General features: G+C 39.4%; 1 protein-coding gene across 3 annotated transcripts in view; it reads right to left on the reverse strand.

Annotated features, from left to right (window-relative positions):
* The window catches only part of EPHA6 (EPH receptor A6), a 357,034-nt gene that overhangs the window by 102,785 nt on the left and 227,206 nt on the right, over positions 1-27,043 (reverse strand). For all 3 annotated transcript variants that reach the window (XM_038766398.1, XM_038766397.1, XM_038766400.1), the window contains 4 exons: positions 25,526-25,634; positions 23,853-23,923; positions 21,617-21,742; positions 5,602-5,787 (listed from right to left, as the gene is read on the reverse strand). In XM_038766398.1, the coding sequence (XP_038622326.1) occupies positions 5,602-5,787; positions 21,617-21,742; positions 23,853-23,923; positions 25,526-25,634 (492 nt within the window). The remainder of the gene's footprint in view (positions 1-5,601; positions 5,788-21,616; positions 21,743-23,852; positions 23,924-25,525; positions 25,635-27,043) is intronic.

Here is a 27,043-nt window from a genome sequence, read left to right on the forward strand (position 1 = left end):
TTTGAGATGTAAAAAAACCACTTGGAAAATGAACCATAGAGAAGCAGCATGGCCCAGTGGAAAGAGTCCAGGCAAGAGTGCCAGGAGACCACTTGCCTCCTATGTTACTGTGGGTAACTTCTCTTTGCCTCAGTTTCCTCATCTGTAAAATGCAGGATAAATACTTGTTCTCTTTCCCTCTTAGGCTGTGAGCCCCATGTGGGACAGGGACTATGTCTGACTTGGTTATTTTTTCTCCAACCCATAGCTCACTTGAGTGCTTAGCACATAGTATGCAATTAACAAATACAAACAGAAGCCTAACAGTTTCCAAATGCTTGTGAATAATAATAATTACAGTACTTGTTAAGCACTTACTGTGTGCTAAACACTATTCTAAGCACTGAGGTAGATACTAGATAATCAGGTTGGACATAGTGCCTGTCCCACTTGGGGCTCACAATCTAAGTAGGAGGAAGTACGATTTAATCCATATTTTAGAAATTAGAGGAGGTGTTAGAGGAGTGAAGTGTGTGGGCTGGACTGTAGTCTCTCTGAATTTACCAATTTAAAAATAACTCTAATTCCTCCATTTTATTTTTTGGAAATTACCTGCTATGCTGACACTCTGGTTTGACGTTCCAAAGAGCTGGACAGCCATATATATTTTAGAAGTGTCCACTATGAAAGATATCCCGTTGTTGGGTAAGGACCGTCTCTATATGTTGCCAACTTGTACTTCCCAAGCACTTAGTACAGTGCTCTGCACATAGTAAGCGCTCAATAAATACGACAATGAATGAATGAATGAATATCCAGTGTTGATGTACAAATTATACAGTACATCACAAATGGCTGTCTCGGAGTTTTGAAAAAGTACTCTGTTTTAAGGACTGAGTGGTAGATGATGTAATTTCCTTCTTGACTATAGTTTACAATCAATAGTGCTTCTGATGCAAAGCCAATGTAAACTAAATTTCCTCTGTGATTATTACTGCTCTTCTGGAAAATGAGTGACTAGATCTTGGCACGGGGCCGTCACGCGCTGACCACGTACACCATCTCGACCACTCAGCCACCTCTGACACCATGAACCTCACTCTTCTCTTTAGAATGGTATCTGATGTTGGTTTTGTTGATTTGTTCCTTTATTGGTTCTTCTCTACCTCTCTGAATGTTCCTCCTCTGTCTCTTTTCCTACTTGTCATATATGAAAGAAGCAACAACAGTACAACTGCATGTAAAATCTAAGCAAGGGCATCTTCACGATGATACTGTTGTTCACCAACATGTCTTGAGGAATAACTGATTTCTACAGCTGTGCTAGGCGCTGCCTGATGAACCGACCCCAACCTGATCTATTTCAGACTCTCATTAGCAATACAAATGTGTCCAAAACTGGCACTCAAACCACCTAAAGGCTCAATGTCAAGTTCTCAGAAAATGAAAACATGCGCAAGGAGCTCTGAGGTAACTTTGCAGCAGCCCTCTTGGAGCAAGGAACCCCATCTGCATGAACAAACGTGAACAACGAATGGGCGACTTTCCAAGACACTGTTTACCAGGCACCATCTGTTAGCCAGTGCCCCTGAGGCAGGTTTGATGAAAACTCCTCAGAAATCAAGGAGCCACTGGCGGCAAAGCTATCGATGCATCATCAGTATCTTGGCAGCTCCTCGTGTTCTGAGTTAAAGGGATCTCTAGAGAAGGCTGCTTCATGACATGCTAATCAAATTAAGGAACATATGCAGTCTGTGGTGGAATGCCAAGGTGTAAGAGAGCCAGTGCTACCCAAAATGTCACCAAATAAGGACTTTTATAAATCCATGAAGAATCTATATCTACATCCAGCACCGAAGTCCCACTGAGGCTGCTGATCATGAATAAGAAGAGAATCCTGCTGAAATACTAACACAACTTCAACCACCTTCTGATTATAGCTTCCACCCCTGAGCTTGAGATCCTAATAAGTGGAGAGAATCTGTCCTTTGTTTCAGCTTTAAAAGAATCACAACAGTATTCAAGCCAGAAAGAAAAGTAAACTTCTGGATCTGGATCTTTTGGCATACCGGCCTAGTTTCTTCAACCAGGGAGTGGATATACTGCTCAGGCTTCCAATTAAGCTTATTTTGACCATCATTACCATCTTTAAGATGAAAAACAGTAAAGCGCTTAGTACAGTGCTCTGCACATAGTAAGCGCTCAATAAGTACCATTGATTGATTGACTGAAAGTCAAGTGAAAATTATCAACGTATCTTCCTGGTCTCTAGTCCTTGCAAAACATTTCAATGCTGAGTTCTTTGTGGACTGGTTATTGAGCACCACAAACTACGTGTTTTCGGAAGGACAAAGAGCTTTATTTCAAAATGGGTCACACTGTAAATGACCTTTGCTTCATGCTAGAACTAGGAGACCTGCAGGAAACTACATCAAAGCCTTGAAACTTCCCACTGACCTTCCAATAGGCTTGTATACCAACAGGAGACTAGGATGTGCCACCCTGAGTTCCCCAGGACTATTTCTCCATGGCATCATGATGGACATGTCAAAGCTGACAAACCCAATCACCAATGGAGTAAAGCAAGCTGTGTAATAACCTCAACCTATTGTTCTGAATGACTTAGGTATTAACCATGAAGAACCTATACTGCTTTTCTCCTCAGAACTCCATCACTACAAACTCATGCATGATTCAGTGGAGGCAAAATCCTTCTATTGTTAATTTCTTAATATTTCCATCGAAAACAGTGAGCAGAAGGAAGGTTCCTGCTTTCCTGTCATTGTTCTAGTTCCCCACCCCCATCAGACTAATGCACAAATCTCATACTTGGGAACATGGTTTGTCTCTCCTCTTAGGTTTTAAACTCTGAGGGGAGGAATCCTGTCATCTCTGCTGCACTCTTCAAAGCATTTAGAAACATGCTCTGCTTGCAATTAGCACTCAATAATTAAACTGACTCATTGACCAATCTGACTGGGTTCTGTTAGTCACATCTCAGTCCAGCTCAAAGGATGACCATGACACTGTGTTCCTAAAAGCCCAAAATGTTTAGCATTTTTTCTCTTCATGTGACATAGTGCAGTTGTTACAAACCTCACAGCTTTTAAATGGCTACTCCATGTGCTACAAATGGCTTAGAGCACACACTAAAACTCATGGTTTCTGCCTGCTTCTTGAAGAAAAAGTATGGGCTTAAACATATTGTTACAAGCACTATTAATCTTCTTTTTAGATCAGCTACCTTTCAGAGTAATGAAACTGTGATGTGGATCAAATAAATAGGTTCAATTATTAACAGTCTAACTCCAAGCAATCTTAATCATTTTACTGTTAAGCTTAAAATGAATACAATTACATACCCAAATATGAAGGATTCAAAATGATTCCAAGGACCTGAGTGTATTAATCTTTTAGACATAAAATATATGTAGAGCAAAAAAGTATTTGTAATAACATTTCATGAATGGATCAGATATAGATTCATATTTATACTTTTGGTCTACTTTTAGATGAAATATTCTTTCATTATAATTATTCCTTGGCTCTCTTGCCACTATGAAAATGCACCCAAGAAATAGTTTTACTCATCTATTACGGTATTATCTTTGGTACATTGGTGGTATGTTTGATTTTGTTTAGGGAGCTCTAAATCTAGCTGTCTTACCTTTAGGTGACTGTGATCCTGGAAAAATGAGTCTTGTTCTCTCCCTGCAGTCAAAGGGGCTTTAATAATTGGCACTAGAGCTGAAAGAGGATGGGATATCATTCCTCCTTCTTTCCCCTTCCTATTCTCATCCTGAACCAGGACTGTGTCTGCTTTGAGTTCAGGCAAACTGCCTGGGTAACAGTGACTCGCCACGCACAATACAACTCCCACCTGCATCCTCAAGGGACTCGTGGAGGGATCAAAAGGGCATCATGACAGGAGTGGAAGGGCATTCACAAGGAGTGTTGGCCTGTTCCTTTTTCTCAGCTCACCCCACATATGAAGCAAAGTTCTTGTGTGTGTCACTGTAAGCCTCCCTGCACTTAGTGTGAGACCTGGGGACTCAATTCTTTCCTTTCACTTGACCTCAGTCCCATAAAGAAGCTACTCTTCCTGTTTAAAGGGGCAGAATTTGGCTTAATATAAGGTCATGTATTTCACTAAAAACTCCCGTCACTGGAGTTAAGATGACAATATTTTCAAATAGCAAAAGTAATGAAATACATTCTCTGACGATTTTCCCTACTCCTGGCATTAATAGTTAAAAAAAAATGAAATATCCTTCCTACATAGGGTCACTTCTGAAAAATGAGACTCTTCTTGAAGCCCTGGGTCCTGATAAAACCAAATAGATTAGGGTGGGAAAACAGTTCTGCTCAGAATTAAAGTTATTACCACCCGGTGGCAGTGCTTCTTCCCAGTGAAATGATCAGAACAGCTTAACTGATATCAGATAGACTGATATACTTCCTGCACATACTCTTGATTAAAAAAAAAAAAACACCCTCTAGAAAACTATCCTTTTGAAGAAAAAAGGAAATAGAAATAGTCCATTGGAAAGGGTTCCAAAGCACTTGAGTTCCAGTGTATCTACGGAAGATGATAAAGGAAAGAGCCGTATTGTTCTGAGCCTTACAATACAGTGCATATCCTTGCTTCCATAGATAGCAGCTGTTCTTAAAAACAGCTGTGTCCTCAAGTTTACAATGTCTTTTTATATCTTGCTCAGGTTCAGAACCCAACTCTAAAGTAACAGAATCTTGACAGTCTAGATGCTCTCTGTCAGCCAAAAGAGAACTGGGAAATACTGTCTACATGATAGGGAAAAGGGAAGTGGGTGGACTTTTAAAACAAAGTTTATGTACTGTGGTCATCAAAACTGCAATTAATTTCTACTTGGATTGAAGATGAGATGCTTCCTATCTTTAAAGGAGCTTCAGGGATATCACATTTTCCTCTTCTCCCCTTCTGGGGACACCTTCTTTTGCCCTCCTGTTCCTGCCAACCACTAATTATTTTTCTTTATAACACTGCACATGCACAGGATTCCGGATTATTTATTAGCCATCTAACCCTGGGAATAACACACTGGATTAGGTAGAAGATGAGCCATAAATAGAATTGACGTGCTTCTGACACACACCATATTTCTTTTTTCCAGTGATAAAACTGGGCCCACTCCAAACCAGAATTGACAGCACCATGAAGAGAGCTGGCTGAGACACTGCTGAATTCTTTTAAGTGCCAACCTGCCAGAAATGTTTGGGCAGTTGATGTTTATTTACTGGGGAGGAATGACAATCAGTTGCATATGTCACTGAGCTCAGTTGCCTCCCCCAAATCTGGAACTTCAACTTTGCCAGCATTTTACATTCCATTACAGTTATTCTAACCTTTATTCGTAAAGGTATTTTTGAGGGGAAATACATTAAAAAAGATTTCTTGGAATTTCTTGTTGTAAAAGGATCCTTCATTGTGAGCTTAAAAGAGCTAAGAGTTTGTTAAACAGGGGTTTGTCCTAACATTTTTGGAAAACTTGGATTTTTTTTCTTTTAAAATTGACATCCATAGGTCATTAAATCAGGATGCGAATATATGGAGGCAAAATAATGCACACAAATGAAGTTACTTACTTTTTGTGACAACTCCTTCGAGGCGAATAATGTTAGGATGGTCAAACTGTCCCATGATACTAGCTTCTCTCAGAAAATCTTTTCGTTGTCTGTCCACATGACCACCTTTTAAAGTTTTGATGGCCACTGGAATTTCCCTTTTCCCTGGGGTCTTCAAACGCCCGCTGCAAACTTCTCCAAATTCACCTTCAACAAAGAGTAAAATAGTAATTGATTTAAAAGGAATCACGTTCTGGAATAAATCTTCCTTTTAGTAGTATTTCTGCCACTTCACATAATTAGTCACCAAGTTGTGACTCGTATGAAGGCCTTTTTTTCCAAGTGATTTTGCAGAGCTGATGTGTTTAACCTGTGCCTTTACAATGAGCACTTGAATGAACTATGCTGTTCTATTGGAAGATCCTAGTGCTGACTCTTTCCAAGCTCACCTCCTGATAGTACCTGGCTCTCAAATTGTCCACCTCTGATGCCTTGCTCACATTATTCCTCTGGCCTGGGACTTCACTGGACCTTCCTCCTTGCAAATCCTGCAACCCACAGTTCTTCTCATATTCAAAGCCCTCCTAAAAGTCTTTCTTCCTCCAGAATATCTCCTCTGCTTAATTTCACAAGCCTCAAACTCAACCAACCCAGCAGCCACTCTAACACTTATGTATTCAATTTTCATCCTCGGCATTTACGGAGAGCTATTTAACTCAGCTATTTTATCTTGATATATTTATTGTACAACTACCTATTATATCCGTATTCTTCCTTCTACTGTTTGTAAATAATTGTCAGTCTCCCTCACTAGACTCTAGCTCCTTGAGTGGAGGGAATGTACATTTTGCTTTACCTGTGCTACCCAAAAATGTAATTAGTACAGTGCTTTGCACTCCGTAGTTATTCAAAAATTCCAGTGATATTCATAGGTATTTAAACTAAACTGTAAGCTCCTTGCGGGTAGAGAACACGAAATTCAAAAGCTGAATGAGGTTTTTCTTACTGAAAAAAATAAATGAACTTCTTCTCTAGACTATCTGGCTTAGTTTGTACACAGTCTCAGGATGGGCCATTCTCCATTCTGCCTACAGTCTTTGCACTCTCAGATTACTGCGTAATTAGATGGGTTAATGGGCATTATTTAGGATGATTAGGCCGTGAAGAAGATTCAGGAAAAGGTACAGTGTTGTATGAAAGAATACTACTATTGGACTCCATAAATGCATTGGGTCAACAGAACATGTGGAAAAATAACTATTTTTGCCATGCATGTATGAGTGTTTACTGAAGCATATTTAATTAGATATAAAATAAGGTAAATTCTGGTAATGAATGAATGAATGAATGTAAATACTGCTGGGTAGTTTTTATAGCTAATAATCTATGTCTTCGGTTTTCATATTTTTAGTGTTTGCTTTAGTTAATATTTCTCCCAGGTTCTACTGGACGTCTTTGTGAGAGGACTCTAATCCCACCACTTGTCTGCTGTGTGACCCTGGCCAAGTCACTTTACTTCTCTGGGCTTCAGTTACCTCACCTGTAAAATGGGGTTTAAGACTGTGAGCCCCATGTGGGAAAGGGACTGTGTCCAATCTGATTAACTTGTATTTACCCCAGTGTTTAGAACAGTGCTTGCCACATAGCATTTAACAAGTACTATAATTATTTATTATTATTATTATTATTACTCTGGATTATTGGGTAATGCTGCTTTCTGTCAGCTGGCACCACAAAAAAATACAGTCCAAAGATGCCCAGTGAAACTCAACAAAGTGTCACAGTACTTATTGAATCCTTACTGTTGGTATGCCATTTGAATCAAATCAATAAGGAATAATGCATACACGCTTCCCTACCCACAAAAAAAAAGATATACAAAATATCTACAAAGCTACAGATAAATTAAGATCAGGTCAGTATATCACCCTAGTTCAAGTCAAACACGTACTACCTTCTGAGAGTGACTTTTATCATATCATTTACAGAATGAACTTATCACCCTTATAAAAATCTAAACTCCAGTTTAATAAAAGACTCACTTAAGATTTCCAATATGAAAATTAAGCAACATATTGCTTTGTAGTGCTGGGTAAGGCAATTGAATATAAAGTTATTAGCAGATTTGAGGATCAAGCAGCGGTATTTACTGAGCACTTACTCTACGCAAAGCACTGTAGTAAGCATTTGGCAGAATACAACAGAGTAAGTAGACCCGATCCTCCACTCAAGAGATTTGCAGACTAGAAGATTTTAATATAAGAAAACAATTTTTAAAAAATCCAGAGTCCAATTATCCAGTTTGGGAATTAATCTGACCCCTTCATAACATCCTCTTCCCTTCTGCTGTGCATCTCATGGGTCCTAGAGAACAGCTCCTCTAAAAAGAAAATGAGTTGGGATGAAAAGTGAAAATAAAATAAATGATTTTGAGGGGAAGGTTGACCCTTCACTTACCAGGAAGTGTATCTATCTGTAGTTTAAAATCACCTTTTCCTTTACTGACTAATTAGCATGGAAAAGCAACCATTCATGTACATGCATTTTCACTATGGCCTCTATAGCAAGAGATCTAAGTACAAACTAAAATAGCCAAGGAAAATAATGGCAGGGAAAGGGGAGAAAGACACACAAAAGAAAAATATACAATTCCCAACTCTAGAAGAACAACACACAAAACATCATGTTCATTAGAATTTGAAAGCAGTCTGATGAGTTTCATTAGTGAATCCTTTCAAAAACCTTAAGATAGCCTCAAATGAATGCTCTAGGAATTCAGAACAGTGATCTATTCTCATTCTTGCATAATTTTCAAATAAAAGACAGTGACAAATTCTTTACTTAAGCTATGTTCTATCCAGTGGTACGATCACTGTTCTCAGGAGCACAGAAAGAATAAACTTAGGTGAGACATTTCTCTTTGCAATAATGCTTTTGATTTCCTAAAGAAAATTTTTTAAGCTCTTGTCTGGTAGATACTGGCCATATGAAACACGACAGTAGACTGAAACTCTCCATAATTTTTTTTCTTTGGAGGAAGGAGAGATGGTAGAATTCTATTCTTAATACTGTCTTTATCTATATCCAGTACATCAGGCAAACATTCACTTTCAGGCAACTATCATCTGTTCTAATGATTCTTCAATGCAAAATGGGTCTTTCTAGTCTTCCTCCTTAGCAAATCTGCTGGAGGCTCACATGAAAGATTTGGCAGCATTTTATTTCCACGAGGCAGTGATCCATGTGATTTTTCTTTTACATTTAAAAGTGTTTCAAGTAAAATTTTGTACGTAATGAAATGAATAAAGAAATATACTGGCATTCTATCAAGAGAGACTTAAATGTTTTTCTTTGAATCAGTAGTTTGTTTTCATGCATTTTATGAATCCCAGGCAGGTGTTTTCTTCTTCAGGAGCTTTGCATCAAATAATTAGCCTACACATGAGCCCATTGCTGGGTAGGGACCATCTCTATATGTTGCTGACTTGTACTTCCCAAGCGCTTAGTACAGTGCTCTGCACACAGCAAGCACTCAATAAATACGATTGCATTAATGACACCAAATAAAGGGTATAATTGGCTCAAAGCTTGGACCTCCCTCAATTCATTCTTCTCAATAAATTAAGTCAGAGAATAAACTCCCATCTGTCTTCTAAGTGGTACTGCCTCAATGTCGATAAGTAGAATCAACAGAATTTAATTTATGTTTCGGTTCCTTAAAATGCCTTTATGGATTTTCTCCTGGGGTTTCCATATCTTTTTTTGTGTGTGGGGGTAGTGAAGCACGGATGCATTATTCTTAATTGATTTGATTCAAACGACATACCAACAGTAGGGATTCAATAAGCACTGTGACATTTTGTTGAGTTTCACTGGGCATCTCTGGAACGTATGTTTTTGTGGTGCCAGCTTGTAATATATGTACATATCTGTAATTGGTTACGCCAGGAGAAAATCCATATCTGTTATTTAGTTATACTAATGCCTGCCTCTGCTTCTAGACTGGAAGCTTGTTGTGGGCACAAAATGTGTCTGTTTAGTGCTATATTGTACTCCCCCAAGTTCTTAATATGATGTTCTGCATTCAGTAAGTACTCAATAAATATGACTGACTGACTTTTAGCAAAAGGAATTGTTTTATGGGCCTGGTGGGTCTAAGTTAAAAGAAATAAGTTAGTTAAACAAGGCCTGTAATGTTGCACATGTCTGTCACACTTTTTTAAAAAATTATTTTCTTCCTTCTATGGGTATTTGGACTCAATAACTCCCGCATATTTACAATTTAAAGTATAATTTTTCCGGGAGAGTAACATTTTTGGAAATTAATTTTGTAGATAATGTGTACACTAAATAAATGTTACTTGATGAAAATAGCTTCTTAATGATCCATCTCTATAATATTTGTAGATATTCCTAAATGCCCTATGGCACATGTTCTAAATGACATTAACGGTAGCTGCTGGACTGTACTTCCTTACAAACAGTCCAATCTCTTCTGAAGGTAGAGTTAAAGGACCCATGGGGAGAGAAAAATCTTTGGGAATCCTCTCTAAAGGGAGACAGCATGGCTTAGTGTAAAGAACATGGGATTAGAAGTCAGGAAAACTGGATTCTAATTCTGTCTCTGCCACTTGCCTGCTGGGTGTCCTTGAGTACGTCACTTAACCTTTCTCAGCCTTAACTCACCTAAAAAATGGGGATAAAATACCTATTTTCTCTCCCTCCTACACTGTGAGCCCCAAGTACGACAGGGAGCATATTTACCCTATTGCTTAGAACAGTGGTTGGCACTGAGTAATTGCTTAATGAATACCAATAAAAAAAAGAAAGAGCAACTACATTTCTCAGAAGGCAAAAGAACCAGAATGGCAAAACTTCAGAAATGTAGTTCCCAGATGACTTTTTCTTTTGAATGGTATTTTTAAAGCACTTGTTATATGTCACTGTTCTAAACACTGGGAGAGTGCAAGTTTATTAAGTCAGACACAGTTCCTATCCCATATGGGACTCACAGTCTAAGTCGGATGAAGAACAGATATTTAATCCCCATTTCACAGTTGAGGAAATGGAGGCGCAGAGAAGTGAAGTTACTTGCCCAAGGTCACACAGCAGACAAGTGGTAGAGCCGGAATTAGGACCCAAGTCTTCTGATTCCCAGGCCCATGCTCTACTAGGCCATCGTACTTCTCTTCTTTCCCTGCACATCTTTCTTACACTTAGTACAGTGTTCTGCTTGTGTTAAGAGCTCAATAAATACCACTGATTCATTACCCAGATACTCCGGGGACTGGCCATTTACTCTCATCTTGCTGCCTGGGGAATGTCTGCTGCAAATCATGCTGTTCATCCTTGTGCCCAGCCCTCTCCACGTGGGTGAGTAATCCTATTTATCACCGTGTTCACTTTGTAAATTTGTGGTAGAAGTTTGGACAAGGTGATGGGATTTGGAACTTTCTGTTAATTTCTCGTGTTTCTGTTAGTTTCAGTCCTTCTCTGAATTAAATTTGTGCATGTGGGTTTGTGGGTATTGATCTTTCTAAGATTTATGCCAGGACACTCAATGCTTCTCCAAAAGCAATCTCACTACCTCTCTGAGATCTGCTAACATTTCAATATTTCTGGCTCTGCCTCGGAGGAGTCGGACAATTGATCCTCATTTGAGATATTTTTACGGCTACATCTCCCAACAAGAAGCACTACCATCTGTCCATTCCCACAGGCTCAGAGGCAGACGCTCTGCATACAGTAAGCACTCAATAAATACCATAGATTGATTGATTGTCCCCATGGCTATGTATAGAGAAGCAGCATGGCTCAATGGAATGAGCATGGGTTTGGGAGTAGAAAAACCTCACACACCCTAATCTAATCTAATCTAACCCATTAGATCATGGGTTCTAATCCCGGCTCCACCACTTGTCAGCTGTGTGACTTTGGGCAAGTCACTTAACTTTTCTGTGCCTCAGTTCCCTCATCTGTAAAATGGGGATTAAGACAGTGAGCCCCATATGGGACAACCTAATTTCCCCCAGCGCTTAGAACAGTACTTGGCACATAGTAAGCACTTAACAAATACTATTATTATTATTATATCACCCTCTCTTTACAGTTAGGAGAGTGAAGGGAGCCACTGATGGCACGTGCAAATCGTAACCTGCTAATAGGAAAGCAGCACAAATTTCCAACTCAATTTACAATGTAACAAAGGCATAGTGTAATAATCTTATTTAGTATATTTAATACACTAAAGAATGACAGTAAATTCAGTGTCTATGGGTGGCACATCTGCCCCAAGATATATTTATATTTTAAAAGGTCTGATTAAAACACCCAGTCACAACAGTACGCACTGCTTCCCAATTGCTGAAAGAACTGAAGCACAATATAAGGATACTTTAACTGTCACTATAGGAAACAGAAGCAGAAAGTTCAAAAAAACTGTGTTAACCAAAGAGAAAAATGTTCTACTCAACGCCCATGTCTGCATTTGACAAGAATAATTGTTGAAAGGCTTTATCTTCTGTAAAATTCATTTTTCCTCTTATTTTGTCAATGAACAACCTAACATTAAGCTCTGATTTAAAGTCCCCCAAGCACAATAGGACTGGACCAGGGCTTAATTTGGCCCGTGGCCCTCAAGCTCAGGCCAAAATTCTCTGGTGAGAGTCTCCACAGCACTAGTGGAGAAACTGACACAGAAAGCATCAATTCCGTTCTCCCCTCTTCTGGTCAGCACAAAAGCCTCACACAAAATTCAGCTTCACTCCAGCTAAGAGAGAGCACTGCCAAGTTGTCTTCTGGTCCCTGCAGTAGAGGCGTTGCCCCTCCACGATGCTTTAACCTCTCACCTCAACGCCCAGCTTTACAGCCTTGAGACACTGAGGCAATGGCTGTACAGATGTAGAGACAGCCCTTTGGGACTCTTCACAGACTAAATTAAATACTGCACAAGATTAATATTTTTGAAGCCGGGTCCACTAGTTGAACCACAAGCTATATCTCAGTTTTTCCACCCACAAACCCCATCATTCCACCCTTCTGGTGTCTTCAGTGGCCTTTTAGGAAATAATTAATTATCCTCAACTGCCAAGCAAAGTCCATTCGTCTTCTAGGTCTTTATGGATTAAGACTACCAAAAATTTTTTTTCCAGGATTTCTCTGGGAATCTTCCAGCAGTTTTACATAGCATTGAGAGGCATCATGGTCTAGTGGATAGAGCACGGTCCTGGGAGTCAGAAGGTCATGAGTTCTAATTCTGCCTATACCGCTTATCTGCTGTGTGGCCTTTAGGTAAGTCACTTAACTTCTCTGTGCCTCAGTTACCTCATCTGTAAAATGGGGATTAAGACTGTGAGCCCCAGGTAGGACAGAGACTGTGTCCAACCTGATTTGCTTGTATCCACCTCAGCGCTTAGTACAGTACACATAATAAGCATTTAACAAACACCACAATCATCATCATCATCAGTGACCAGTATTCCTTATGGACTGATTCGAGGACAGAGATAATCACTATGAAAACTTTCTCAGCCCTTCTAGAACTACCAAACTTTTCATTTGCCTTGTATGGTACTTATTTCATACTTTCTGACAAACACACATAGAACTAGACAAGATACTTTTTTCTCACCTTCAATACCCACTACATAATCCTCCCTAAGAGAATGCCTGCTCAACAAGATTAGTGCTCTCCGGCTTGACAGGCTCTTCTGAAGTGGATAATTTACCCCAATGCATGTACGTCATGGAGGAAGCACATACAAGACATCCTAGAGATCAGGCAGCCGCCGAAATTGAACAGCTATCACGAAGGAGGACCTGTGATGTGTGGGGTTAGACAGGCATGACGACGATGGGAGTGGACCTGCCAGCTGAGGAGGTCACGCTGCTTTCACAAAGTGGGGAAATCATTTCTCTGGGCATAAGATGACAAGTGGAAAATGGCAAAGAAAGCTACACAACTCAAAATAACGAGGATGCCACAAGTCTTTAACCATCTTAGAACAGGAGAAGCAGAACAGTCATGCAGGCTCTGCAGAGGCCTAAGAACCTCCTAAATGGTCCATCAATATGAGGGCAAGGAAATACACATAAACTACTGTGTACCTGATAGCATTTAGGACTACATACTAGGGAGTATATTTTCCCTGATAGTTTATTTTCCTTAGTCTAATAAGAAAGAGAGCTGGAGAGAAGAGAAAGAGAAAATATAAGGGGAACAGAGAAGGAGGAGAGACAGAGAGAGTGCAAGTAAGAGAGTAAAGGCAGTGTTAGGGTTGAGGAAGTGTGTACTAAGCTGCCATCTTCGCAACGCTACTGTTCGGCTCTAGCAGGTGCTGGAGTCTGGCAACCCACAACCACCCGTCCAACTGGTGCAACAAGATGATATGTTTCCAGCTGCCTAGGGAAGTCCTGTTAATACCTCAGGAGAGTCAACTGAGTATGGCAGTGCTGGCTCCTTCCCTTGCTTTTCTAGGTGTTTGGTTCTCTAGGCTGTACGCTTCCTGTCAGCAGGGAACGTGCCCACCAGCTGTATGGTACTGTAGTCTCCCAAATGCTTAGTACAGAGCTGTGCACACAAGTAAGCACTCAATAAATACTACTGATTGGAACAGAACCCCAAAGAGCACAGCCATGTCCACCTAATTTGGAACAACTGGATACTTTATACTAGTGCCAGAACTAAATCTAGTGTGTCTAACTTTTGTACGTACGTAATTCTCGATAGGCTTGATTGACCAGGCCCAAAATAGGCATTCTTGAGGCTGCACAGGACTCTCTCCACTGCCATTCCCATCTGGACCCGAATAGGATCTAAGCTCTTTTCCACCTGCTGGGCTGCAGGAGCTCCCATTCTGCTCTTCCCTTATGAGCCTGTCAGCCCAGTTCCCTGATGGAGCAGCAGCAGACAGAGCAGGAGGAAAGTGGAGGGATAGTATAATGCCAGCTCCTCTGTCAGTACTTTTAGGGCTGTGCCACTGCTGCCACTTCCTGGGCAGAGCACTGCTGCTTAAATCCCATAAACGTTCCCAGCTCACCCTCACTGAAGCCGGTTTTCTAGACCACCATCTGACACAGCAGGAGCACTGTATTTTAATGCCTTATAAGAAAACATCCCAGTGCTCATGAAAAAAATTAAAAAGCAGTAGCAGATGGGGCTAAACAGAAGCATTTAACAATATGGATAGACAACAATTTGAACAACCTCATTAGTAAACAATGCAGAATTTTCAGAAGGTTTTAAAAGGAACTATGTCTGGCAATAAAAGGAAGCTAAATAAAACTGGGAAGGGAAGTTTTCGGGTGATTTTTTTTCCTCTCTGGTGAAGGATGAGACTGCCCTTTGGATTTCATTTCACTGAAATATATGAATAAGAGAAATATTGACCCTGAAGTAACAAGGTTCATGTTTGCAGAATAAACAGAAGCAGTGAACCAGATGTCAAACTGCCTACATTTTTTCTTGTTAAGAACAGAAAAATAACCAAAAATAGTTGGGGGAGGAAACTAGCAAAGCTCCCACAGTTTGTTTTCATGTTTTGAAAATGATCTTTGTCCTGGTGGCAAAAGATTAACAACTCATAATTCTACTATGAAAAGATGATAACGGAGCCACTAAATCCTCCCCACTACTCTACCTTATTTTGCAACTCTTTAAATATCATCTCTTTGTCAGAATATATATGACACATATGTTTTACCACGTTCTTTTCAAATCAGGTAGATTCTTAGGCTGGCAGCCTCATGCATTCCATTCATCTCAGTTAATTGGAAACAATCCCAATACCATTAGTGGATGATGTGCTGGACAACTCTGTTCACATACCAAAAAATTAAAGGGTCCAGAATGAATGGAAAGGAGTTTGGTGCTAAATCAGTTCTCATCAGAGACTGACACATAATCCATGGGTTTAGAGATATGCCTACTTATTGTGTTGAGGTCTAGGATGCAAAACAGAATGTGTTCGAGGTAGTAACAGTGGTTTTTATGAACACTCACTGAGAGCAAAACACTGTTCTGTTTGGAAAGTACAATAGAAGCAAGAAATACCCACAAGGAGGTTGCAGTAACTAGGCTAATTGAAGCCCCCCAAAAAGACTCATTGCCCTAGCTGGAGCTGAGCATCATTTATTTTTATTTCTGTCTGATGTTGTCTTGGCTAGATGTAGGCCTGTTCATCCCAAATTCTCAAACAAGCCCAAATCAAATCTTACTTCATTCCTTCATTCAATCATATTTATCAAACCCGTGCTCTGTGCAAAGCTCTTACTACGTGCTTGGGAGAGTATACCAATGGACACATTCCCTGCCCATAAATCCTAACTTTACCAGCTCTGCTAGGAACTACACTTTGGGCAGTTCTGTCTTTTCTGCACAGGAAATTTCAACCCTGGTGTGCTCATCCCTCGGGCAGCCTGACCTTAGGCAGCTGGGCTCAACCCACATCTCTAATTGCCTTGTGGTTCCCTCAAATCTGTGACTACGGAGACCATCGAGAGCTGCGTGAGAACACATGGAAAGGGAGACTCTGAAAAAGCCTGTTAAACTAAAAGAAGTTCCTCTCCTGTACCCACCCGTCTGGCTTCAAGGAACACCAAAGTAAAAGATGATCACCGCTCTACTACTGCTGGAGCCTGTTACGGCTCCATAGGTTACACTTGGGTGTGGGCTGTATCTGGGAGTAGAGTTTGGTCTTAATTTTCTCTTATTGTCAGGAACCTCCATACCTCATTGCCTTCCGGAATCTAGATTCCGGAATCACATCACTCATTCCCAGGCTGGGCAGTAAAGGAGTCCTGGGGGCACCTGACCTTTACATGCTGCCCTTTAAATTCTAATTATTGGAAAAAATACAGCGCTGGAAGGCAGGAGACCTGAGTTCTAATTTTGGCTCCTCCACTTGCCTGCTGTGTCACTTTGGGGAAGTCATTTAACTTTCTGTGTCTCAGTTTCCTCATCTGCACTTTTGGGATTAAATACCTATTCTCTCAGTTTCCTCATCTGCAAATTTGGGATTAAATATCTATTCTCCCTCCTCCACGGAATGAGAGTCCCATGTGGGAGAGGGACTTTTTCCGATCTACCCAGGCCCTTAGCACTGCTAGGACTGTTCAAGAGGTAATTCCCCATAGCCCTAAAAGCCAAAGAATTGCTGCACTTATGCCATCATGAAGAAGTATGCAAAGGCTATAAAGAGCCAACTAACTGCAAAACCAATGGATTTCACATGAATTGAAAAACTCAGGAACTTGGAAGCTTAACATAGCCATCATCCTTCTAAATTAAAATAAATGTTCAAATCTGGAAAAACACACTGAAAGCTGAAATGGTTGTAGTCTTAAAAACACAAAATATTTTCCCTTTTAACAGGAATTGCCCAAAGTGGGTCATTAAACCCAGGTGACTTCTTATAGTTGGGCTAGTCAGATGCTGTGGAACCCACTGACTGATAACTGGATTTACCAATTGTGACTAACAATTCACAACACATCTCTGTAATGTATTTAGCATTCAACAGTCCCACCTCCGACCCTTGCTGATGTCAACTGCCTTGCCTGGAACTTCCTCCCTGACAAACAACACCAGTTCACATCTCTTCCCATCCTTAAAGCCCTCTTAAAATCCCACCTCCTTCTAGAAGCCTTCTCTGATTAATTTTCCAGCCCTCAAATCACTTCAACCAAACAGCTGACCTTACGTACTTATACCCATGCTCAGGTTTTAGGCTGATTATTTATTTTATTTTTCAGATTATTTATTCAGTTATCACATCCTGACACATTCATGTTACTATCTATTACACGGTGGGAATTAATAGGGCCTACTGGAAAGACCACAGGCTTTGAAGTCAGGGGACCTAGGTTCTAATCCTGGCTCTACCAAAGGATGCAGCATGGCGTCGTGGATAGAGCACAGGCCTGGGGGTCAAAAAGTCATGGGTTCTAATCCTGGCTCCACCATGTGTCTGCTGTGTGGCCTTGGGCAAGTCACTTCACTTCTCTGAGCCTCAGTTACCTCACCTGGAAAATGGGGATTGAGACTGTGAGCCCGAAGTGAAACAGGGACTGTGTCCAAACTGATTTGCCTGTATCTACCCCAGTGCTTAGTAAAGTGCTTGGCATATAGTAAGTGCTTAACAAATGCCACAAATACCACTTGCCTGCTAAATGACCTTGGGCAAATCACCTAACTTCTCATTGCCTTGGATTCCTCATCAGTAAAATATGGATTAACTACCTTTTTTGCCCCCTTGAGAGCACTTAGACTTTGAAAGCACTTAGACTGGGACCCTCATGTTAGACACCCTCCTCCTCATATCAGACAGATAACTGAACGCCCTCACTTCAAAGCCTTATTGGAGGCATAACTCCTTCAAGAAGCCTTCCCTGACTAAACCCTCTTCTCTTCTCCCACTCCCTTCTGCACTGCCCTGACTTCCTCCCTTAATTCATCCTCCCTCCCAGCCCCACAGCATAATGAATAAATCTATAATTTATTTACTTATTCACTTATGCATATCAATGTCTGTCTCCCCCTCTAGACTGTGAGCTCGTAGTAGGCAGGGAATGTGTCTGCTTGTTGTTGTACTGTACTCTCCCAAGCACTTAGTACAGTGCTTTGCATGCAGTAAGCACTCAATAAATTTGACTGAATGAATGGACAGGGTCAGTGTTCATCTTATCTTACCTCCATCTCAGTGCTTAGTATTTCACACAATAAATTTATTTTCATGCAATTAATGCTTAACAAATACCTCAATTATTATTATTGTTGTTGCTGTTGTTACTGTCCAGCTCCCATTATTGGTAAATAATGTCTCTGCTATCCCCATCAGGTTATAAACCCTGAGTGGTTAAGACCCATGTTTTAGGCCTCAGGAATATTTTCCTAAGTGCTTAGTACTGTATGACACTCTGCATACAATAGATGTGCAATAAGTACTAATAAGTGGCTTAGCATTACTAATTAAAGCTTGTTTTCCACTTTTAAACTTGAAAACAAGCATACATGAGGTATCTCTTTCTGCAAAGATGAATTCAATAGCCATTTTCTGGGTAGTGGAATCTCACATTGAGTTTCAGTTACACTTTGGAAAGCTATTCCAGAATCTTTAACTTTGGGCCTATTATTCTATAATCAGGTCTATATTGCCTAGGATATAGGCGAAATACAAACCATTCTTTTCATCAATTCCCCTTTATCATATCATTTTCTATTAGCACTAGGTAAATGATGCAGAATAGCAAAAACTCAGATCCTTCCTTACCAGTGAAAAATGTAGAGCTGCAATTTTTTTTCCCCAAAACTGATTTCCTAAACAGTCTCTTGGAAATCAAATCTCAGCTGCAATATTTCAGCATTAAACTCGGAAGCTTTGTTTCAGCAAAAATATTCTCACATTGAAGCATCTGTTGACCATTTAAATGCCCATCTAAGAGAATGTAAAGATGTTTTTCCTTCTCTAAGATGGAACTATATTTGCTGACTGACTGGACAGACACTCTCATACTATCTCCTTTGGGAAATTATTTTGAAAATAGGTGTCAACTTCCATTTATTTTGAAAAATCATTTTATGAATAAAAATGCCCTCATAAGTAGAAAGGTCAAACTAAAAGAAAAGCTACATCCAAAGAAATAATTTCTTCAAAAATATCAATAAAGTAGGGAAGCAGTTACTCTGTTAGCGATATATAGTCTTGAACAAACAAAAAATGAAATTTGAATTAGAATTCAGAATTTGTACTAGATTCTTTAAGTGTTCACTGACATTTCTAAAAAAAATAACCCCTGGTTAGCAGTAGTATTTATTAAATGCTTAATATACCCAGAGCCCTGCACTAAGTGCTGGGAGAAAATGCACAGGTGCCCCCTCTTCCTCTCCTCAAACCCCTGAAAATTGGCTTCCATCATCATCAATCGTATTTATTGAGCGCTTACTGTGTGCAGAGCACTGTACTAAGCGCTTGGGAAGTACAAGTTGGCAACATCTCTTTCCCTTCACAGAAACAGCCCTCTCTTAGATCACCAATGACTACTTTGATACGTTCCTGTAATGTGCTCCTTTCTATGATACAAATTTAAAACAAAATAAAAAGACTAACTGTGAACTGGATTGAAGTAATGCTCCAGAGTCAGTGGGGGTTCAATAACGCTACTGTCTGATTGGTCATGGTAAAAGTCTTTGGACCGCAACGAAATATTTGGGGAAGCAGCATGGCTTAGTGGAAAGGGCATGGGCTTGTTGGAGGACATTCATTCAATCGTATTTATTGAGCGCTTACTGTATACAGAGCACTGTACTAAGCCCTTGGGAAGTACAAGTTGGCAACATAACATGATTACTAATCATGAAATGATTACTAATCCCGACTTCGCCACTTGTCTGCTGTGTGACCCTGGGCAAGCCGCTTAGCTTCTATGTGCCTCAGTTACCTCACCTGTAAAATGGGGATTAAAACTGTGATCCCCCTGTGGGACAACCTGATTACCTTGTATCTACCCCAGTGATTAGAACAGTGCTCGGCACACAGTAAGCGCTTAACAAATACCATAATTATTATATGTGGCAGCAAGGGACATGTTCCAGGAGTGAGTGAATACCAACAATAACCAAAAGTTGTCCCATTAGAAGTTACAAGAAAGAAGTGCAAATAATGGGAAATCTGTTTTTGGATGGTCTTTCTGTGGGTTTGAAAAAAAGGTAATGTACTTTCCATTGATACTAAGATTGGACACTGCACCAGACATCCAGACATTCTACATCTTGTATTCAGCATGGAAATTGGTGAATATTTGCAATCAATAGTATTTATAATTGATCCAGAACACGTTAACAGGATGCTTGTGGTACTTTTGAAGTGCAAGCAGTTTCTTTTATTTCCATTTAAAGGGAAAACAGCAATTTCCACAGCAAAGGGTAGAATAGGAAGGTACCTTCCTTTTCATTTCAATATCAGCACTGCACCTTGTACTCTACATAATCATGAGGCAGTTTTTCCAGGCCTCGGGGGCATTTGCTAGTGGACTCAAACCAGTCCTCATTGGACAGGTGTTCACTTCATAAAAACCATTCACTGCAGTAGGGAACCAGATGGCACCCTCGTTAGCCATTCCAACAGAGAGGACAAGGATTGAGTGAGGGAACATGCTGAGCTACTCTCTCCCCAGGGGAATATAATAAAACTAGTCATCCATTACGCAGCTGATTTAGGCAATCATGAAATCCTTGAATAAAAGAAAAAAGAGCCTGCTTAAAGTCTGTTGTTCAATTTCATGCCTAGTTCTTTAGTATAGTTTCAGCTCCCCTGTGCTGATTGGTGGATTGTACTCCTCCGGGGAAAGGAAACTAATTTACCTTTGGTCTCATCTCCTTAAGACTACTGAAAAGGAAGAGACAAAAGTTGGTCATATACAAGCTGCTGTATTATATAGAGAAAATCAGACGATTTCAGCTTGGTCACTAATGCTATCAAGGCAACCACCCTTGAAGGCACACAGTATATCATTGACACCTTGCTGTGACCACTTTAGCTGAAAAAATTTCCTTCAAAATAAAAAAAGTACATCCACCACCTTTGCATATGCTTTTCAGCATGCTGATTCAATTTTTTAAAAGTAACATGTGTGGTTCTAGACAAGTGGTATGAGAGTGTGTTACGTACACCTTTTTTATTCTCTTTCCTTAATTCACTTGAATTCTCTGGGTACAATTTGAAAAACAACTATAATTAATGATTCAAAGATTAAAAAGATTTAAAAGACGGTATTTCTTGTCCTGACTCACTCCCTATTTTAAATATACATTGAGAGAGAAATTTGGTTTGATTTAAACATTTAGTTCTTTATGGCAAATAATGTATTATCATCTAGTATTATATTTTCACTACAATGATACAGGCAGCTCACTTTTATTTTCCTTTCAGTTGCCCTTCTCTGTTTCATTTGCTTTTCTGCAAACAATTCTACAAACCATGCTAAATGTTTATGAACTGATAAATCTGAATAGTGATACAAACAAGGAAATTTTTTTTACCTGCCCCAATGACTCTCTCAATACGAATCCTTGAAGGATCTATCTCCTTAGCAAATTCATGGACTGCAAGAGTTGGGTCTTCATATGTGTCTGGATCAATGTAAGTTTTGGTTCCTGGGACATGTACTGTAAGGAAATATCAAATTTTATTTTAGAACAGAATAATTCATTAATCATTCATGCTACTTAATAATCAAAAGGGAACTAGGATAATCTGGGTTGTACTATCTGCTCCTTATTCAAATTTCTTTAATGGTTTATGTGAAATAAACCTGTGTTCTACAGCCTGGCCAGGCTTGCAGTGGGGTTACTAAAGAAAATAAAAATCAGTAGATTAACATTTTTATTGGAGTTCAGATAGTATCAGCAGGCTTCCACTCACCACCCATAACAACATAGGTTTGGTAGTGGCCTTTCCTCCTATGGGAACATGTCATGTGTTTTATCAATCCATCATTCACATTTATTAAGTGCTTACTATGTGCAGAGCACTGTACTATGCTTGAGAGAGTACCACAGAATTAGCAGATGCATTCAATGCCCATAACAAGCTTATAGTGTAGAGGGGGAGACAGACATTAATATAAATATTTTATACTATATAATTTAAAGATATGTACGTAAATGCTGTGGGGTTGGGGATAGGGATAAAAGCAAGTGACCAAAGGCAGCAAACTTAAATGCATAGATGAAGCAGAAGGGAGAGCGAGCTGGGGAAAAGAGGGCTTAATTGAAGAAGGCCTCTTGGAGGACATGTGACTTTGGTAATGCTTTATAAACAACTACTCAGCCTCCTTCCCATTTCTGCCATATAATGGGCATGCTCCCAAATGTGTGTTCCCAGGAGAGAGTTGGGAATGGAGTGGAGTTCACTTGGGAGAGTACAGCACAAAAGAGTTGGTAGACGTTCCCCACCCACAAAGAGTTGACAGTCTAGAGGGGGAGACAGACATTAATACAACTGTCATGTTGCTAGGAAGCCAAGTTTGTGAGGATACAGAAGGCCAATGCCGTCGACAGTGACTCTGTTTTGGAAACAGACAATTACAGGATGGGGAGACTGTTCATGTCTCCTTTGTTCCCATGGGTGTGTGACACGGCTCTGAAACAAGTGAGTCAGACTCATTCTTAGTAGTTTATATCCTGATTCCTGCTTGGGTTTCCACCTGCCTTTTGGAGATGCAGCCTAACTTATTAGGCCTGAGTGTTCAGTGACCTGACACATCACACAGTTTATATCCTCCTCTATCATTATCATTAGATCATGTGCTTCACTAGATTGTAAAATCCTTGAGGACAGGGATTGTGCCTACTAAACTCCACAGTACTGTACTCTCTGAAATGCTTAGTATAGTGCTCGGCACAAATAAATCCACAATAAACATCACTGATTGATTGATCAACAAGTAGCCATGGCCTAAGAGCTGAGTGGAACAAAGGCGGACTTGTCCTCTCCAGGCCATTATTGCTAATGAAGCATTCAGTTAAAGTCAGAGTCAAATGGGAGACAAGAGTCAATCCTTACATTTTCCTTAACATATCTGCTGTGTGGAAACCCACAGGGCCTCGATCAACATTCTTGTCCATTCAGAACCTTTCACAAGATTGATATGCAATTTAAGGGGACAAAGTAACACAACTAACTTTCTTTAATGGGAATGCCATCCTGGCCCAGAAGGATCCTTCAGTTGAACATAACCTTGTGTGGAGCTCAGGGATCTCCTACATACTCTACAGGTAAATAATCATTTTCTTTTTTATGTTTTAATGAATTAAAAATTAATTTGTTATACACAGAAGGAATATTTCCCATACAGAAGCTATATAAAATTCCTAGTACGCTATGGTTAATACATTACTTTATAAAAGCAACTCACATTTTGGAAGCACTGTGACTGGTAAATAACTTAAGAGATTGAAGTTAACTTGCATTTTTACAAAATTCAGCCTGTCATGCTTCCCAGCATGTATGAGTGGGAAAACTGTAAAATTACTTAATGAGGAGCAGGTGTAAATTCACAGGCAAACCCTGAAAAACGTATGAAAAGCTTTAATGTTGAAATCTAGGCCATTCTATGTTCTTTGCTACCCATCTACATCTATGTTTCAAATGAACCGACCATTATGGAAAAAAATAGATATAATAAGGAAAATAAGGATGATATGTAACATTTATCTTAGTCTAGTGCTCTGCACACAGTAAGAAATATAATTTATAATTTATTACATTACTTACAATGTCCATTTTGTAAATTATTTCTTCTTTTCTCTTCAGACTTCATTTTGGCCTTTATGTACCATTGGCACCTTTTAAGAAGATAAAGAGTATGGTTTAAAGATTTTGTTCATGTTGCTTGTAGAATTTCAGCCAGAAGAAAAACTGCAGGGAATGTGTCTGTTTATTGTTATATTGTACTCTACCAAAAGCTTAGTACAGTGCTCTGCACACAATAAGCTCTCAATAAATACAACTGACCAATTGGGACAAGCAAGACAGATGACATTAAGCTATATCTGATTTCATGAAATTGTTATGTGCATGAAATTTTGAGGTTGTAGTTTCATCAATACTCTAAACAGTACTGAGTGAAAACAAAAATTAGAGGTATAAATGAGTGACTTGCTTTTTAGTATGCAGATTTCTAAATGAAAAACACAAACTGAATATTCACTATTTTCCTACTTTACCTAATTGTAAATGATCAGCAAATATAATCTGTAACCAGTTATAGAGCTCTCCTTTACAATTTACATCAGCTTGGCTTGGGAAGGTTTTTATGAATTATTTTTTAACGATATAAAGAAATCATGCTAGGCATTAATGCTGTGTATCTGGACATGTAACCGATGACTTTCTATCACTTGGGAGTTTAAAGTCATTTTGCTTCTCATTGCATCATCTGAAACCCGATGGCAATGTTGTTCCGTGAAGTCCCCAGTCAGGTGCATATCTTTCCCTGCTGCTTCAATATGAATAGACTCATCAACTCCTGATGATGTGTCAGCTCATCACATTACTAACTCTAAATGGAGAAGCTGAACACATCTGTAGGCTACCTACCCAATCCTTCAAAGAGAAATCTGCCTCAAATCCTATGGTAAATTGAGCACTTATTCAAAAAATTTGGGGCTTCAAAGTACAATTTCCAAAAAACAGTCTTTTATTGCTATATTTTAGGTGATTCTTTGAAGTGTCCCATCTTGGATCATTGAAATGGTTCTAGTCAATAAGACAATGGAAAGCTAAAGAAGTCACTAGTGTCTTAAAAATTGACAAACTTGAGGGATTGAAAACTCAAAAGAATCAAAAAAATATTCACTTCAATATTAATGTTGCTCCATTTCTAAAACTTTCAATGTTTCTGGGGATTACATTTGAAGATTTTTATATCATTTTCCTTTCAAAAGTTCCTTTCCGCCTTTGTGGGCAGAGCTCATTTCTCATTTAATGATTTTATCCAATAATTCTCACCATTACATAGGTTGCAACTAATTTGTTATAATTAGCATTGATAGGAATATACCTGACTATGGTAACACCTGTTGGTGTTACTTTAAAAGTTCGGTTTGTTATATAGAGGAATGTACTGTATTAATTCAAATATTACAATATTCTTTTTCCCTTAGTAATGTCCAAATAATATGTTCACAGAGCAAAATATATTTCTCTTCTAAGCCAATTTTCCCTTGGCCATCTATATGAGCAAATCAAGAAAAATTTGTACTTAGCTAGAGTGAGTTTTTAGAAAAACAAGAGAGCCAGAATCAACGGGGTTTCTAGTGGACTGAAAGGGATCTCTTGATTCCACCCTAGTTCTGTGTTTTTGAGAAGTATGTCATTTTAATTCAACACAAGAGAGGAGTAAAACTCGGGGACCTGGTAAACTAGTGAATGAAAGTAGCAGTTACCTCCCGGTGATTAAGAAGAACAAAGTGAGGATGACCAAGAGAGTGAAACCACCCACTGCAGCAGTAGCTATTACCAGAATCTGCCCCTGTTCTGCTGCTATATCAGAAGCTGAAACAGAAACACAGAGGAAAGAGCTTAATATTTCAGTGAGTGACAGCTGGGCTGAAAGGCTTTAAGCATTTCACTATTCAAGTTCCTCTAGAATTTTATGTCTCCTGAAATTATCTGTCAAAGAGTAAAAGATATTTATGGGAATTAATAGGGCCAAATCTGGTTCCCATTGAAGAACTGGCAAGCCTTTTCAAGACAGATCTTTGGAGAATCGTCTCAGAGCTGATGATTGTTCATAGTTCGCTCGAGTCAGTCAAACCAAAATGCCCAGCCTAATATTAGATTGTGAATGTTTGGATTTTTATAGACAGACTTTGCTTCAGTTCCAGAAAGATTTTAACTTGTTATCCCCTATATTGCAAATAAATGGAATAATTTCATTTTTCCCCCATTTGAAGATTGGATCTCCATACACAGCACTCTGTAAAAAATATGAGCACTCTTTTAAACTTATCTCCCAGCATCCTCTGAAATATCCCACAAATCATAAGTGCTTAGTACAGTGCTCTGCACATAGTAAGTGCTCAATAAATACGATTGATGATGATAAAAACAACTAGCCACTTTTTTTCTGACAGCAGGCACCACACATGCCGTGCTTTTGCTGGCCTGCTTGACTTATCTCCCTCTTGGTGGGGGTGTCCAGTCAGTGAGAGATGTCAACAGTAGGCCCATGACAGCCTGGAAGTCCACATTAGTTTCAGAGGCCCTAGTTGTCAGGAAGTGGGAGTTTACTGGAACTAAAGTTCTAAAAATATACCACCCACATTAAGGATTCCAAGCCTGTTCAAACTGGAAGCTTCATATGTAATATTTAAGGACAAAGAACAAAAAAAACAAGATGAGTTTAATAAGAAAGAATTAATATTTAACATGCCAGCTGAGGCTTGAATTCAGCAGCTATTTAGAAAAAAATATCATCACCAAAGTATAATCATTACTTTCTTGCAAACATTTCAAACATTTTCTTAGTTGAATGGTTACTTCAGTCATTGCCTTTCACCAGCAGGGTTAAACATCTTTTGGAAGTAACCCACTGCAAAGAGGAATCACTGTCCTCTGTAGCTGGACTAGTAGCCTGATTCTTGATTGGGTAGAAACCACGCTTTAAGGATTATTTCTGCCAAACCAGGCCCTTAACCATGATTGCACACCCTCCAGAAGTGATTTTACAGCTGCTCCATCTCCACTTTTCTACCACAGTGCCATCAACCAACCAATTCCATACTTCAGGCTGAAACTACATCTGAACAATGAAGTGCTCAAATCTGACTCTCTTCTGTTTAGTGACCTTAATTTACTTGTTAGATTTAAAAAATGTCAATGAGAAGCAAGAATAACTGGAAAATGTAGGTTTGGTTAAAAAACCAATAGAGAGGCAGGAGGGGCAGTGTGAAGGAAACCTT

This window comes from Tachyglossus aculeatus, chromosome 24 (genome assembly GCF_015852505.1).
Source record: "Tachyglossus aculeatus isolate mTacAcu1 chromosome 24, mTacAcu1.pri, whole genome shotgun sequence".
Classification (NCBI taxonomy): Eukaryota; Metazoa; Chordata; class Mammalia; order Monotremata; family Tachyglossidae; genus Tachyglossus; species Tachyglossus aculeatus.